The sequence below is a fragment of the Crocodylus porosus genome, unplaced genomic scaffold (genome assembly GCF_001723895.1).
Source record: "Crocodylus porosus isolate Cpor-Errol unplaced genomic scaffold, CroPor_comp1, whole genome shotgun sequence".
NCBI lineage: Eukaryota > Metazoa > Chordata > Crocodylia > Crocodylidae > Crocodylus > Crocodylus porosus.
This window is the reverse complement of record NW_017728912.1, coordinates 5798620-5816540: the sequence shown is the minus strand read 5'-3', so window position 1 is coordinate 5816540 and position 17921 is coordinate 5798620. Positions and strand designations below refer to the sequence as shown.

General features: G+C 40.4%; 1 protein-coding gene across 5 annotated transcripts in view; it reads left to right on the top strand.

The window, feature by feature from the left end:
* The window catches only part of JADE1 (jade family PHD finger 1), an 81936-nt gene that overhangs the window by 25452 nt on the left and 38563 nt on the right, over nucleotides 1-17921 (top strand). For 4 of the 5 annotated variants that reach the window (XR_002100877.1, XM_019533984.1, XM_019533985.1 and 1 more), the window contains one exon: nucleotides 8991-9068. Coding sequence is in view for 4 of the 5 variants with exons in the window: in XM_019533984.1 (XP_019389529.1) it covers nucleotides 8991-9068 (78 nt within the window). In the remaining variant the exon portion in view is untranslated. Of the gene's footprint in view, nucleotides 1-32; nucleotides 659-8990; nucleotides 9069-17921 lie in introns of those variants that run through there. The other variant, XM_019533987.1, reaches the window with a different exon arrangement.

Genomic DNA, 17921 nt, shown 5'->3' with positions numbered 1-17921 from the left:
CCCCACACACATTTAAAACACATAGATCGCTGCTCTTTGCATAGCTGTTTTCTTACCATCACCCTCAATATTCCAGTCGGTTATCAACACCTGCTTTTTCTTATCTTTTAACTGCATTTTAACTTTATTTTACACTGGCTGGTACTCCAGTCCTGTTTCCAAAGAGGTTTTGCTGGGTTTTGGATTAACTTGCCTTGCACGAAGTTGCTGTCTTCTAAAAGAATAGAAACCGGTCTGGTCTTGGAAACCAAAGGTCTTTATAAAAGTTGCGCCAAATATGCTTGTTAGGATAGTATTTCTGGAGGCTCTGGAACACGGCAGGATATTCTGTTGCAGCAGCAAGGGGCATGCATTTTACTGACAGGATTCTCCCTGTGGCTACAGATTCCACTCCACTCCTTGTTTTGAGCTATAGTTAATACATATGTTTAAAATAAAATAATAATAAAAACCCTTCCCCTCACAGCTGCAAATTTCCCTTCCAGCTTCTCTGGTTTCATTCCCAGTTCACAGAAATATTATGTATAAAAAAGCCAGCATTTCCTCAATGTTTTTTCCATGTGCTCAGAGCTGGTTCTTCACACCACTGCTTCCTGATAGAATTGGCTCAGGTGACAACTTTCTTGAGATTGAAGCAATTAAATCTAATGGAAGTGAGGTAGGTTAATATAATACTTAGGGCCCAATTCATTGTGTCTGTACCTTGGGCACTGCAGGGTGTTGTGAAAAGCTGCTAGCCAGAATGATAGTGTATCATACTCGCTTTGCCCCAATGTGTAGATGAGGATGCAGGTTGTGTGGCTGTTCTGAGTTGAGCTGATGGAGTCAAATTCTGCTTTAATTTATCTTACTGTAGATTTTGAATGGCTCTGCTGAAGTCAATGAAAGTAGTTCATAAAGAGAACAGATCTGGCCAACAAGCTTTTTTTTATGCAAATGCAAGAAATTCGTTCTCTACATAGATGTCTTTGGCTTGTTGCATGCCTTAGTATTTCATTCAAGATACAGTTCTAGCTCAAGTCAGACTTTTTTTTTGTATACATGAAAAATGTGGAGAGCAAAATATTTTAAATGCGATCAAGATGAGTTGTTGAGTGTCTGGATGGTTTTTAGTCAGATCAAATGGCTTTTGATGTAGTTTTATTCATCTTTTTTCCTTTTGTTTCTGTCCATAGCATATATAGGGCAATGTTTCTCTTGCTATCTTGGCGGTATCAAATGATAGAAAGTAAAAAGAACACAAAAACAAGCTACTTAAAGAAATTAAGTAATGGCAGCCTAATGTCTTCATCATCTGTCCAGTTGATTAAGACTAGATTATGCTTTATTTCTCATTTGTGCAAAAAAGAAGGTTTGAAGTGATCTCTTGTGTATTGATGGTAATTAGGTCTCAGTACAGTCAGTAACATTGCAGTTAGTGTGTTACTTTCAAGAAAAGCTAATTTTTCAATCTGTCTTCAGGGTGTAGATCTGTCATAATTTTGCTTTCTTCCCTTACTGTCTTTGCAGCTGTTCAGAGCAGTTTATTATAGTGACACCCCTTAACACTTACAGTTAATGGTCTGTCAGAGTTTGAATTATAAACCCTGTTTACCCAGAGGTTTATAACATCATTCAAAAGCACTCCAGCAGGAAATATGGTATCTATAAGCTTTGACCTGAGGATGCACATTTATTTTTTTATAATAATTAAAAAAAATCTATTCCTGCTTAACCATTAAAATGAAGAGTTTGACATTTTTTAAATGACATTTCTGTCCCCAGCTGTCTGTCAATCAGCAACAACTTCAGGTCAGACTGGATAATAGTACTTACCATGAACTCCTTTAGTAGGGAACATAGGCATGAAAAGTTGTGTGCACGTGTGTGTGCATGTCTGTGCACGCATGTCTATTTACAACACTAATTTTCAGCCAAGGTGCCAGGACACCTTGGGGTGCTGTGAGATATTTTAAGGGTGCTACAGGGTGCTGCATAATATTAGCACTCCTAGGCGAATAAACAGCTACTAAGGATTCACAGATAAGCCCAGAGATTTCACAGAGGAATCCACAGTGTCAAAAACATTCTAACCTGTTGTGTTTTTTCTGGGTTTTTTGCAACTGAAGAATTGCTCTATTATTTTTAGTCAAAAAAATAAGTGGAAACAAGCTGGCATTTTCCAAGGGTAGCCTTAAATCCAAAAAGGTTGAGAACCAATGGCCTACAATTTAGTTTATATGGTACAAATTCTATTTTGAGAAAGTCAGCAAAAAATTGGGTTTAAATTTTACCCTCAGTTTGTTGTCTGTGCCGTCTCACTGATGTCAGTGTGGAAGAAGAAAGATTCTGGCACTGGCTGTTACTTTAACTAATTCTTGATGTTTTGTATTTCCTTTTCTAAATTAGTTTCTTACAATGTTGAGAAAAGAAAAGTGCAGCAATACATATTGATAAGAATGGAGGATTTGCTATACTCTGTCAGACCAATTCAAATCCAGTGTGCTGCCTCAGGGGCAGGCAGATATATCAATATCCCTTAATACACCTAGCCAGTGTGTAAAGCTATCTGTAACTTCACCTCTGCAGAGATTTGTAAACATGAAATTACTCTGAAGCAGCTGGCATTTGCTTTTGATGACCATTTAGTCATTTGTTTGCAAATGTTACAAATACTTTGTCCAATATGGATTGTCTCATTTTTCTAGATACTTATAGATCAGAAGCAACATCACAGATTATTAAATGATGTGCATTTAAAACTAATCAGAATAATACTTAACAGTAGTACAGTGTAGTACATTCAATGTGTGGTGCTTATCTACTGAGTTAAAGCTAGATTATAGCTCTAAGAGCCAAAGCACTGAATGAAGGGAGAGTAGAGAAATAGTGTTCAAGTGATTTGACAAGTGGTGGTACGTCTTTGTAAGATATTTTGTATGTCTTTGTGAGGCTTCATAGGCTCTGAAAAGCGTGGTGAGCAGTAGCACTTACTGCATACTGTACAAGCATAATATCAGGGCTGCCCTGATGTTGCTAATCATTTTGCTTGGTGGTAGTGGTGGATCACCAGGTCATGAGTGCTTGCCTCATGTGGATGTGGCTTCACTGAGTGTCTACACATGATATTACTATGCATGAAAGACCTCTGGAATTTATTGCTTTGGAGTTTATTGCTCCCAGGCATGCCAATTTGAAGTGAACTCACCGGAGGGTAGGGAACGATTGCAGGCAGACCTGGACAGGTTGGAAAAGTGGGCAGAACACAATAGGATGAAGTTCCACAAGGACAAATGTAGAGTGCTGCATCTAAGGTGTAAAAATATCCAGCACACCTACTGGCTGGGAAATGACCCTATCAACAGCACAGAAGCAGAAAGAGATCTCAGAGTCATAGTGGACTCCAAGATGAACATGAGTCTGAGTCATCAGTGCAATGAAATCATCAGCAAAGCTAACCACACTTTTATCATGCATCAGCAGATGCATGACAAATAGAACCAAGTGATACTTCCTCTCTGTGTGGCATTGGTCAGACCGCAGTCAGAGTACTGTATCCAGTTTTGAGGAACCGTACTTCAGGAAGGATGTTAATAGAGAGGGTCCAGAGGAGGTCCACTCATATGGTTACGGGTTTGCAGGCCAAGCCCTATGAGGGACCGGGACCTCTTCAGCCCCTGCAAGAGAAGGCTGAGAGGGGAACCTGTGGCCATCTACAAATTCATTAGGGGGGCACAGCAAGGAACCGGAGATGCTGTGTTCACCTTTTGGGTAGCCTTTTGGGGTAACAAGGAACAGTGGTCACAAACTGACAGAGAGCAGATTTAGGCTAGACATTAGGAAGACCTTCTTCATGGTAAGGGCGGCCAGAATTTGAAATGGGCTTCCGAGGGAGGTGATGCTCTCCTCTACCTTGTGGGTCTTTAAGAGAAGGCTGGATAGGCATCTGGCTGGGGTCATCTGACCCCAGCAGTCTTTCCTGCCCAGGGCAGAGGGTCAGATTTGATGATCTGTTGAGGTCCTTTCCGGCCCTAACATCTAGGAATCTATGAATAAGCTCCAGAGTTTATTCATGTGCAGTACATGGAGCTAGATGGAGCAGCTCCGGCTGGCAAGGGGGCGCAGGTATCAGCCTGCCAGCTGAGAGGCTCAGTGTGCTGTGGAGGGGCTGGTTGGGGCATGAGGGAGCTTTATTGTGGGACTAGCTGGCAGGCAGCCTCTGCACTGAACCACCAGCTTCTCCAGCGCCTACACATGCACTGCTGCAGACTTTTTTACTCCAGAGCAGAATAGAAGTACTAGTTTACTCCAGCCTAGCTGGAGCACGTGTAGATGCTGAGATGTCTACTGTACAGTGTAGTCATCTCGTGTAGACGCACCCGCTCTTGTGTTAAATGATATAAACTACTTGCACTGAAGTATAAACACATTTTATGCCAAGCCAAAGCTTAGATTACATCACTCAAAGGAGGAGCATTTTAAAATTTTGCAAACCTTATGGAAGGATTTTCAAAGGAAGCAAAGGGGGGGGAGGAGGTAAGTGCCCAAATTTTAGCCTTAGAAGAAAAGGAATAGAAATGTGGTTCTCAACTTCTTTAGACTCGAGGCACCCCTTGAAAAATGCCAGCTCTTAATTTTCACTTGTTTTTTGACTGCACAAAAATAACAGCAATTCTTCTATTGCAAAGAACACAGTAAGACCACAAGGCAGAAAGTTTTTAACACTGGATTCCCATTTGATATCTCTGGGTTTATCATGTGAATCATGTTTGCACACCTAAAAGTGCTAACATTGGTTGGCATGCCATGTACTTTTGAAAGTATCTCAAAGCAGCCCAGGGTGCTGTGGCATGCTGGTTGTGAATCACTGGAATAGGATGATAAACACTAGAACTCTGGTAAGGAGAAAAGTTCAATAGTATAAGCAGTTTTCTTTCAGTGTTTTTATAATTGTAGATGTTCCAGACAAATTTTAGCAGAATGCTATTACCAGTGTCCCTGAACTTGTTTTAAGCTGAAAAAGTTGCTGTGCGCTCAATATAGCATTCTCCACACACTTGTTAAAGGTGTTTATATTGCTGAAAAGGGGAACAAATAGTAAACAACATAGTACTCTTTCATTCAGCACCTTGCCATTACAATGCATGTAAAATGTTACTGCTGCTTACCATTTGATGTCATTTTTGCATGATTGACCATAGTAATTGATAGTAACTGCTATCAGAAAGGAATTAATATCCCTTAAAGCAGCTGCATTTCAGTGTGGCAGTTGTAATTATCATTAGCTTTTTAATGCTCTTACCTGCAGAATCTTTTTACTATATCATAGGTGGAAGCATCTGACTGGAACAGTTTAACATAATTTTAAGAGCTGAAACCTTGTTTTTGACCATTGCGATTCAAAATTCCATAGAAAGGGTATTGAAGTTCCTCCCTCCTTCCCTTCCACCAGCCATATACTTACTCTTTCGTGCTATTCTTTGAGCCAGGATTTGGGGCTTGCCATAAAAAGCCAAGTTCTGCCTTTGCATGCATGGAGGGAGGAAGGAAGAGATGAGCATTTACTCCTCTTTCACTGCTTAGAGTGTCTGTAGAAGGTCACAGTTAGGAGAAGATGAAGAATATGCTTCTCCCCCCAAAATGTACTTTCCCTCAAAGAGGTGGTGGAATTTCTTGGTTTTAAATTGGTGGAGATGAATATAGTATAGCGCATAATGTGTATTTTTTGTTCTACATATATAAAATCCTGTTGACCAGTTGGGAGTCAGAGAAGAACCACGGAATCATGTCCAGGACTACGAGTGTATAGGAGGATACTTTATTTTTTCATTATATCCCTCCGTGCCCTGTTTACTTCATGGGAAATATTATTACTGGAAGAAAATACACATGCTGCTTTACATGTGTGTCAATAATATTCTTTTTAATTTTAGATAGAGCAAGTGGGTAAGAGGTGTAGGTTGAGAAGCAGTTATGCTTCCTTTGGTGAATAAGCGCAGTCCTTGACCCGAGCAGATGGTGGGTGTGCATTTCCATACTATTTTGGGCAGAAGGTAGGGCAGGGTAGAATTTTGAGACTAGTTAGTCTCCTAACTGCTTCCCAACCTACACCTCTTACCCACTTGCTCTACCTAAAATTTGGATTTGACTCCATCCTTATAATGGATCCTTACGAATCCTTGGATGTGAAGGCTCTAAAGTTAATTCATACCTGTATTCATATTTTGTGACACCAGCATGGCTAATACATTTATTGATCCTTGACATTTATAACTATTAATGTGTAAAGTTCTGTCTTGTTCTGGAACTGGTGTTTCAGAAAGAGTTTACAAATTGCAGGGGGTTGTATAATTGGTTTATATTCTTTTACCCAGAAATTATGTCTTGTCTTTTGCTCTATAAAATGTCAATGAAAGGTCTGGATGAAATGAGCCATTGCTAACATCAAAGATAGTTTCATTTACTCTAATTTCTGATAGGGTAAGTAACTGGGGGAAATCATCCTTATGTCAAAGTTAACATAAATTAACACCATGAAAGTGGAAATCCTGTAGCGCACCAGCTCTTACCAGGAGTTTTAACACATCAGGGGAAGTCACAGGCCAGATCCGCCTCGGAAACTGTAAGCCCCCTTTAGTATTGGGGGCCACTAAAGATGTGTTACAGATTTCTCTGAATAAATAATAATGAAAGCAGGGACAGCAGTGAAGGTCAAAGGTTCATAATAAGAGTGGCAAGGGGAGACACTGAGCAGAGCTCACCAGACCAGCTCTTACCAGGCTTCCTGGAAAACTACGTTATTAATGAGGATAAAACTATTAATCAGCATAAAACAGAAATTTGCTGGGAAATTAATAGTCTTAATTCTTTCTGTATGAGTTGTTTTGTTTAAGAAGATATTTATATGGATACATTAGAACTTAGACCAGATTTTGGTTTAGGCTCTTTTTTTCCTTCAGTGTAAATTAATTTTACACAAATTAAAAACACAAACAGACTTAACAGCAGACTTAGCAGTGTTTAACCATTCACATATTGGTAATACATGTTTAACCAGTTGAAGGGCAAGCAGGAGGGATGGAGGGGCAGCAGGAGGGATGCAGGGAGGAGCAAGGAGGAGGGTAAGGGGGGAGAGGGGGACTAATACCTAGTACAGTGTGGAAGTGGCAGAGGAGCTTTGAGGCAGCACAACCCTGGCCCCTTCCCCGCTGTCTGCCCTAAGGCATGCATGCACTCACTGGTGGCAGTGAGCCAGGCCAACGCTCTGTAGACCCTGATGCAACCACTTGCAGCCACCTCCACAGAGCCCAGGTTGCTCGTGGCACACAGTGGGGAGGCTGCAAGCAGCTGCACTGGGGTCTAAGGAGCCCTGGCCTGGCTCGTTGCTGGCAGTGGGTGCACGTGTGTTGGGGCGGACGGTGGGGAAGGGGCAAGAGCTGCGCTGCCACACGAGGGACCAGGCCTCTCACAGCTCCCCCACCATTTGCCATGAGGCATCTATGCACCTGCTGCTGGCAGTGAGTTGGGTTGGGGCTCTGTGGATCTAAGTGCAGCCACTTGCAGCCTTGGACTCTGGGCAGCCACACACCAGTGGCAGCAACGGGTGAGGGGCTTTCCTAGCCCACTGCTGCTGCCCATGGCTTCATGGGGATTGTGGCGGGGCTCAATGCTGCTGCTTGTAGCTGGCCCTGATCCCTGGGTAGCTGTGTGCCAGTGGCAGCAGGAGGTGAGGGGCTTTCCCAGCCTGATGCAGTTGCTGGAGAATCCCAGGTAGATGCATGTTATCAGTTAACTGTTTAACTGCTATAGTGAAGCATATTTTGTTTCTGAACCATAGTATGTTGAAGCTGCTACGTTTGTATTTTGTAGGCTAATGGAAGTGTCGCTAAAAGGTTTCTAGAAACCTCAGTTTGCATGGGAATAACACCTCTGTTTTGGACACTGGATTAAGAATTAGAATTTTTCACCTTTTAGTCACTGAGTCAGTCACAGTTCAGATAGTTGATAGCTTGTGGTTACTGTTAAACTTCCACAGCCTTCTAGAGCAAGGGCTGACAACTTGTGGCCCCTGGGCCATATCTGGCCCATGAAACCTTTGGATCCAGCCTGCAGCTGCCAATGCAATGCTTAGGTCTGCATTTTAATGGCAAATGAGACAAAAATTTTAAGCTCCTCTTCTGCAGCAGGGGGCTTTCTTTGTGGTCATGCTCCTGGTGTGGGGAAAAGTGGTGGCAGCATCCAGAACCTAGTGTCCGCCCATCCACTTTCCTGCCCCTGATACAAGGTGGGTCATTCTGGCCTGCAGCTGGGAAAGGTTGCCTATCCCTGTTTTATAATAGGTGATGAATTAGTGGTCTGACTTGGTCCTAGAGATCAAGTATCTGACATCTGAGAAGCCACTTTTATGATTGGGATTGGGCAAAGAAGCAGGGAAATTGTGCGCATGTGGAAGGAATGATTCTCTCATTCAAGGGATTCCTTCTAGTTTGTTATTGGTGCATGTTTACTGGCTCATGGGGAACCTTGCACTGCCTTTGCCTGTTCTGTGGATTCAGGCTTATCTCTAGTTGTATTAGTTTGGCACCTTCCACAAGGAATAAAATTGCTTCAAGGCATGCCAGCCAATGTAAATATTTATAGAAGGAATAATAGCATCATTGTATTGCCCATCTAGTATCATAATGGGTAAGAGGAAGTCTAGCTGCTGCTGTTACTTTTACTGTAGATGTTTAACTATTTGAAGACTTCTGAAAACAGTAGAATATGCTTTCACACCTTGGGATGAGGACAGCCACAGGACTGTCACTAAACCTCCAGAAATTATATTTTTACCTGTCATGTGATGTAGGTTTAATTAAGCACTTTAAGGTTGTTTACTGCTTATATTTCAAATGCTATTTAAAGCTGTTTGTTTTCTTTTCTGTGCTTTAAATCCTGGAATGCCATCTGAAATACAACTTGATGATTCTGTATTATTATCTTGGGTTAAGTGCTGTCTCATTGCTTTGCAGGCCGCCTGCTGTTTCCCGTGGAGATCATGAAACGAGGTCGGCTTCCTAGCAGCAGTGAGGATTCTGATGACAATGGCAGTAAGTGCTCCTTTATTGTAGAGTGCAATAGGTTATGAGTTGGTTGAAAACATGTTTAATATAATACTCTACATGATGGAGGCATTTTGCATTTCAGCTGGGCCATAGAAAAATGGGGGGAGAATACAAACCTTAAGAAGCTGTTAAAATCAAACACTTCCAGTGTAGGTGAGCCGTGGATTAGAGAATCCCCAAGGACTCGCTATTGATTATACAGTGTTTGATGATGTAAAACAAGAAAGAAAGATGTCTCTTTCCTGCAAGCAATATAATTTATTGTTATGAGAGCAGTATTTGCAGAAAGTCATTTGTTAACATTGTCAACTACTCGACATTTAATAGAGAAAGAGAAGATTGATCTAGGGCTTTAAAGTTATTTCAGTTATTTCTTGTGCGCCTTGTAAAAAGGATAGGGTATAGTGCGTCAAGCTTGATGAGAAGAACTTTGTGTTTTAGGGACAGTGCCATCATTTGATGAATAATAAAGTTTTATTATTTTATTTCTGTTGTTAATGGTATTTGAGGACTAAGGTGCATTCATTTGCTACTAGGGGTGTCTTCATTCTTGGTATAATTAACTTGAGCTACATTAAATATAGCTCTTGTGTTTAGATTTCATTTTTTAAAATGACAGGCAAGATAGCAGCGGTGGTGGGAATTGTGCTAAGATGCTTCACTTGCCCAAACAAGCAAGTTGCTCATATTCTCCATCTGTGTAATCCATGCAGTTATAAGAGACAGTTTCTTGGTTCTGATCTGATCTACATTAATGCAAATATTTTGGTTTGAAAGATATTACATAAATTGAAAGTGTTACTGGGACAAACCTTGTTAGTGCTTAATCCAAACCCCAGGTCAAAGTTATTGGGAGGCTTTCCATTTACTTCTGAGGCTTTAAATCGGGTTGTCAGTCCCAGATGGTGTTATTTGATCTCAGTTGGTGGATTCCTTCATTGCTGTCTGCAGAGCCCCAGTGGCTTTACTTGGGCTGGAACTTATAGCAGTAACTACACCTTACCCCCTACTTAGCATGCCCTTCTTTAGGGACAGTGCCATTGAATTACATGAGTACAGAAAGGAGCAGAGGAGGCAGAATTAATGGCTTTACTGGGAATTTGCCTGAGGCTTGAGTAAAAGACTTTAAGAACCTTTAAGATTTGCCCCATTATTTGAGTAGGGCGAATCCTGAGGAATTGAAAATTTTGAAAAATCTACTTTAGTCAGATTATTAATGGCTGTTGTTACCTCACATTCCAGAGTGAAACCCAGTTTCATTTTATCAGTGATAACTTTGACCAACTTTGGGGTTTTGCAAAAAAATGTTGCTAACGTAAATTTGATTCAGTTTCCCCCAAAGATGAATACAAGTACACATGTTTTTAGTTGTGAAACTGATGCTCTGTGTAACCCCCTAAAGTTTTCCTTACCCTTCTCCAGTGTCCTTTTTTATATTCTCTCTGTGCTGGTGTTTCCCTTTGCTTGTATTTTGCTCCATTTTCAGCCTCTTTCCTCATCAAGTTTTACTCTTCTATCCCTTTTTTGTTCCTCCTGTCCCAGACTCTCCTACAGAAGGCAAGAAATAGCTGATCTTTGAGTTGAACTTCCAAATTGCGATAATTGATTGGGTTTGAAATTAGGTAGACCTGGGAGATTTAAACATCCAGGAGGACAAAGCCTCTTGACAAAGTACAGGTGTCCCTTGCTTTATGCTGTACATGCATTCCTGGAAAATGGCTCATAACTCAAATTTGCATAAAGGGAACCCACTTTACAATGTAACAAACTGGATAAGTTCCAAGACCTCATCTGTACTAACCCCCAGACCTATTTCTCCCACTTTTGCAAGACAGTTTTGGTACTCACCAACAGCAGACACTACACACAAGCACAGGGTGGTGGTGAATGTTACCATAATGGGGATAGTAACTACAGAAACATGTGTCGCAGACAACAAGTGGGGAGCACAGATCCATACAGGAGACTATATTTTGGTGCGTGTCACTCCCACAATGCACTGCACAAAGCAGCTGACTGCAGGCTTCCACCACACTGGTCGCATAAGAGTGGATTTACCTTGCATATAGCAACCTTTTTGGTATAAAAAGGGTCACTGCATAAGAGTGAATTCACACATACAGAACCCACGTAAAGCAAGGGAAACCTATAGTTCCAAACCTCCTTCCCACATTTGCCACATTTGATTTCTTCCAGGTACACAAGCAACTCTTTGCTACTAGGCTTGATTTTTGTTTGGCTTTGGGTGGAAGAACCCTCCTTCTATTTGGGAGGCACCATTATGTTCTCTAGGCTGAAATCTGAACCTCCCAGTTGAGAAGGAATCACAGTAGTTTGTCTCTGGGACCTTGTGGATCCAGGGACTTCCCAGTACATTCTTGTAAGTTCTGTCATAAAGGCCAGGAAATCTAGGATCTAGCATGTTGCTACAACTGCATATAAAGAACAGTCTTTGACACTCTGGAGACACTCAAAACTTTCCCACAGTTTTCCATGGTTCTTTTACTAAAGGTAGTAAATAACACAAGCAGTAGGAAGCGATGCAAAATTACAGGTCTTGTTAGGCCTTCAAGCTGAGAAATCTGGTGTGTAGCATAAGCTGCGACCATAGATGGTTTCTTTTTCATGTGTGTCACCTTCCCGTCTTAGTTTCTTCTATTTGGTGAGATTATTAATGGCTGTTGTTACCTCACTTTCCAGAGGGAGACCCAGATTTATTTATCTATCGGTGATGTCTTTGATCAACTCTGTTAGTAGCGCCTCAAACAACATTCATTTAGCAGATTATCTCAAGCTTCCCTGTTTGTTAAAGCACAGGTTACAGCACTGTATCTGTATTTATGACTTCCGCACCTTTTTTGTTGAAGTCTTCAATCTTTTCACTAGCTATTTTTCCCTTTAGAGATTCTAGAAGCGTAAGACAATTAAATATACTATTTTGAGCACTTCAAACAGTTGCCTTCTCATTGAAAAATTAAAAGTTTAATCAACACTGAGTTGGAATCCTCTTGTCTAACATCTGCTTCTTATCAGTCATGAGTACCTCTTGACCTCCAGTGAGCTCATTGCATTCTTGCCATGCTGAACTCTGCATTGCTACAGCTATAGAGCTTGACATTGCTGTCAGTCAACCGATTTACGTTATTGGGAGCAGGATCGGGCTCCAAAACCCTGAGCTAATTTGTCTTACAGTCATGAGTCTTTCAAGATGCACTTTAACAGGCTTGTATAGCCAGACATCTTGGATTCATCATGAGTTTGACTGCATATAACTTTGAGCTAACTTTATAGTGATGCTTATGTAGTGACTGACACTTAACTAATCACCTAATGCCCACTCCAGCTGCATTTAAGTTAAAGGAATAAGTTCTTTATTTTATGGAGCATGGAAACCTAAACATTCACAAAATATAGGTAGTAATGAATACTTAAAATCCACTGAAATGTGAAGAAAAAGTTTGGGATGTGAATTTTGTTTTATTTTAAGAATCACTGGACTATGGAGTGATTTTATACATTTGGCTTGATATGCAGAAGTAAGGCTGTGTTCAGGTTTTGCATAAATGCCATTTTCAAGAAAATAGGGAAACATAATGTTAGTTTCCTGCCTTGTGACTCATGTAACCAGAGATGAATATTGATGGTAAGGGTATTGTAACCATGTAGTTATTAAAGAAACTTTTATTCAGTATTCAGTCTAGTAGTTTAACAAAATAACCAAAACAAAACAGCTCATCTGTAGAGCAAGTTTAGCTGTAAACTAGTTTTTAAGAATCAAGAAAAAAGTATCTTTTCTTCATTGACAGGAGATAGAAATGAGAAATATTTTCATTTCTTCTGTGAATGTGTGTCAGGTATTTGAGTAAGAAACTGACTAAGCCATAACAATATGGCCACAACTCTGGAGAATATAAATGTGTGCAGTTAACTATCTATGCAGTTAATTTTCTATTAAATAAAATAATATTTTATGTACCATACAACAGTAGTTTAATATAAAGGTCTGAGTCTTCAGTTTTCTGATCGCTCTTTCTGACCATCTGATGTGATTCTTTCCAGAAACTACTTTGCAGAAAATGTAGTTCTCATATATGTTGCAAATTACCTTGGGCAAAACTTTTGCTTGTGGCAGTCTAAAATCAGATTTCTAAATGTATATTTAGATTCCAAATTAAGATGGACCTGTTACAGAGGGGACGGAAGTTGTTCACAGTGCTTCTGAAAAAATCATTCTTAGGTGTCTTGGATTATGCCCTCAGAAATTACAGTGTCTGAAATTCAGTTGCATTTGAATACTATATCCATAAAATTTAGTTGAATGTAAAATTGTTACAGGTACACTTGGGTCTGGGATCTTCATTTTGCCAAGTAACTCCTTCACAATAAGTTGAAGACTCCTTTTAGACTCCTACACACTCAGTAAAAAAATACTCCGTGCTTCAGAGAAAATCCTCTTTTGCCAGCTTGGTAGTGTGACTCCCTCTCCAGATAATTTACTGTGATGATAATATATGGTACTGATAGATTTTTCACAGGGATTCTTCTTTAGAGTATATGAGCTCTTTGTGAACATCTGTATAAATTAATTTTGTTTACTTCAAATTCGGTTATGTCCTCATTACCTATCTTTATGGATATTCATGACTTGCTATTTTGGAGCGATTCCGTTTATGTTGCAGTTCAACTTATTTTCCAGTGCAACAAATTTCCTCTTTCTGATTCCAGGTCTTGTGCTAATTCCATATTATATTTGGAGCTTACTTATCTTTTCTGCCCAGTGTTTCTCTGCCTTTAGTCTTCTTTATCAGCCATGGCAAACTGTGCTGAATATACCACATTTTCCTTCCACATCAGATAGGCTATATTGTAGCATGCCCTTCATTTGCAGCTCCAGTATGTTCATGTTTCACAAAGTCACCAAGCACCTGGTTTAAAGATGGTAGCTGCAAGGCCTGAAACTCAGGATATTGAGGTCAATTGAAGCTTTGCCTTTGATGTCAGTGGGATCAGGAATTCACCCATTGCGTTTTTCATGTGTACTCATAATATTTTTTTGATCATCGCATCATATTTGGTAAAGAAGTGACTGAAACCAAAGCGTCTGGAAAGAACAATTCCAGACACCAACTTTTATGGAGACCTTGACTGTTTCTGTGCTTTGGCTTCCATGATTAGCACTGGTGAGGCCTCACTCTGAGTACTGTGTCCACTTCTGGGCCCCATACTTCATGAAGGATGTGGATCGATTAGACAGAGGCCAGCAAAGAGCCACAGAATTTTTTAGCGGCCTAGGAAGCAAGACTTATGAGGAGAGACTGAAAGAACTAGGGTTATTTAGTCTGGAGAAGACAAGACTAAGGGGGGATTTGATTACAGTCTTCAGATACCTGAAGGGTGATTATAGAAAGGATGAAGATGGGCTTTTTTCTGTGGCTGTAGGGGAGAGGGCTAAGAGCAACAGACTCAAGCTGCAGCAGAGGAAGTTGAGTTTGGAGATTAGGAGGAACTTTCTCACTTTGGGAGTGGTCAAGGTTTGGAAGAGGCTACCTGGAGAAGTTGTGAAATCTCCAGTCCTGGAAATTTTCCAGAGCAGGTTGGAGAGGGTGGTTTAGTCAGGAATGCTCCTGCCTTGAGCAAGGGTTGGACTAGATAACCTTGTGAGGTCCCTTCCAACCCTACTTTTCTATGATCCTATGCATCCAAGAAGTAAATGTTGTAATAATTAAGGATCTAGTTGTATAAACTTAGGTTGAACTTTAGTGGTGGTATTTAAGTATGCAGAGTGTAATTGCCTAATCTGGAATTTGGAGTGAAGACAGAGGTTAATTTTTACCACCACCGTTGTCACACAATCTTTAATGACTACAAGTGATCAGGCAGGACTTCAGTTTTTCTGTGAGACAGGGTATATCTCTTTTGGAAAAAAACACCTAATATTTTTTTTTGGCATTCTGTTCTCAACCAGCGTGCTGAGGCACCTTGGAAATCCTGTTAAAGGTGCTGTGGGGTGCTCTGCACTATTCACATTGTTACCTGTGCAAACAGCTACACATGATTCACAGGATAAACCCAGAGATTACAAATAAGAATGCATTGTGTCAAAAATTTTGGATTTTAAACTTCATTGCAGAATAACAAGGAAGGTTTTGGTTTTTTTTACCTCCCTGCCTGCCATCTGACACCTCCAGGGAAGGAATTCTACCTGATCAGTGCATCAAAGAGCTACTCAGCACAGCTCACAAAGACATTCTCTTGGACCCAGAGGGACAGCCTTCCATCTTCAGCTCTCTGTGTGCAAAAACGAAGTTTATTTCCTACTTATGGGGACTTTTGACCATCTTGTACTATCTACAATTTCCCAGAGCCTGACGAAGTGACTTGGATCCCGAAAGCTTGCAGGAAAGGACACTTTTCTTTCCATTTTCCAGTTGGTCTAATAAAAGGTATTATTTTGGAACCAAGAGTTCTAGTTTTTTGTGTCTTAGTGTCAAAAACGTGTTGACCTGTTGTGGTCTGAGTTCTTTGCAACAGCGGAGTTGCTCTGTTATTTTTTCTGTAGTCAAGAAATGAGTGAAAATTAAGAACTGGCATTTTCTCAGGGGTGCCTTGATTCTAAAAAAGTTCAGAACCATGGCTCTAAAATAATAAACCAAGAGACTTTACTTTTAAGGGGCATACTGGTTTAGTCCTGTGTTCTTAGGCATCAACTCAGTACTGATTCAGGGAAATGAGCATCTGCCACCTACCTATCATCTCCATTTCTTAGAGCACCCTTATTTTCCCCATGAGACTTCTATTCAAATACTGATGGTACCTAATTTTGCTTAGGTTTTAAAATGGAATCACGTGATATGGAGGTAGGGCTGGTGATATAGCAGATGTTCAATAGCTATTGAAAACTAGCAGCCAATCTAACACTACAACTTTAAACACGCTTGCCGTGGAGCAGCTCCATGAAGGGATCCATGAGCCCTGAATAGAAGATGATTGGCTGGTACAATGGAAGCTACCAACGGATCTAAGAGTTCTCTGAACTTTAGAGAGGGTGACATATAATGAGGTATATGCATATGCAATCTAATGTGTCTTGGAAAAGGTCATGAAATATTCAGGGTACAATACAGAGAGAGAGGAGGAAAGGAAGGGACTTGTATTAAATTACTGTGGGAGGGACAAGGTTGGTGAAAGTTGATTGGTTCTGGTATGGTATACAATGTAATTGTTTAATATTTTTGAAAGGTAGCAGGAGCATCATTTAGAGCCAGATGCTACTCAAGAACAATAATTGAATAGTTATTGGTGATATTTTACTTCTGTGTAGTATCACCACTGACAAGACGGGGGAGCTTATTCTTCATGATTTGTTGAATGGGATGTGTTCTTTTCATTGCATAAGTTACTGCATAGCAATATGCCACTATAATGACACATCAGTTTAGCAGAGGTCAGTGGATCAGCAAATCTTGCAGCAACAGAAGCATGAGAAAATGAACATGGACTTGTGAAACTGCTTTGAGTTGTATTTGCATTCAGGCCTTGCTGTACAGGAAGCAGCTTGTGGACTTGTGTAATAGAAACAGCCTGCGTATAACAGGGAAAGTAGCTCCAGATTCTCTTACTATTTTCTTTGTGCCCTGTTTGCCAGATCTGTCTTGAAGTTTGAGGATAGGCAGGGTGTATGGATGAGTGAAATACAGCATTATGAAGGATCACAGCCCAGGCAGTAAAAAGGGAGACTACTGTATGCATTTCCATTTTTACCTTAGGCTACAGATCTTTCTGGCAGTGTTGCCAGCGATTCCCATTCTACCTCAAAGCGAGTCAAGAAAGAGCGTAGGCAACTGGAAAGGCTAGCATTAAGCAGAAGTGGCCGTCAGGCATGCATCCATGTCAGAAATGTTTTGCTTTCTTGTGCTGAATGGTTTAGTGGTGTAGTAGAATTGTGTTTACAGTAGGAAATGTGTATTCAGACCCCAGTGTTTTCAAGCTTTGAACTGTTCAGAGACTGTAGCAGCTTGTAGCTCTCCTGGGACACAGCTGGAAGCCTTGCAGGTGGTTTTACAACAATGTTATGCATGTTACACAGTGTAATTGAACCTCTTCTGCACATGCTGAGCAGCATATTGGTTGGTGGGGAGATCTCCCTGAGGTTTTGGATGTACCTTGGCAGTCTCAAAGATTTTTCTTTTCAGTGGGCCTTCTAAAAACCGAAATATGTTTTTGACTGGATCATTTCACAAATTGAGATAGAGACAGATATCTATGTCTTTCCAAGAATTCTGCATTTTTTCACAGGTATGAAATAGGCCTCTCTCTTCTATCTTCCTGTTTTACCATTTTCTTTTAATATTGTGGCAATGTACTTTTATAACTTCATTAATGTGCAGGTAAATGAAGTGTGATAAATAACTTTTGGCTAGTGCTTGGCACACAGTGTTGGCAGACCATAGCTGAAATTTTCTGTACATGAGTCTTGTTCTAAGTCTCTTGGTCTCTCTAGCAATAGTTGTGTGCCAAGGTCTGGCCTCTCTTGACCAAAGGCTCCAAATTTATTTTTAATTATGTGTAGTTAAATATGTTTCCAATATGGGTAAATATGATCATAATACAGAACAGAGACCCATAGCAAAGGTCTGATTGCATTCTCATTGAAATCAGTGGGCTTTTTTCCTGTTAAAAGACTGGTAGAAGCATTTTTGCTGTCCAGAATGTAACATGAACAGACCCTTTTTTTTTTTTTAATTACTTTTTTGAAGTCATCTCTGCTCCAGGTGATGTTTGTGTGATTTATGTATATGACTTAATCAGTATTAATATTAATTCCTTGCTTGCATACCT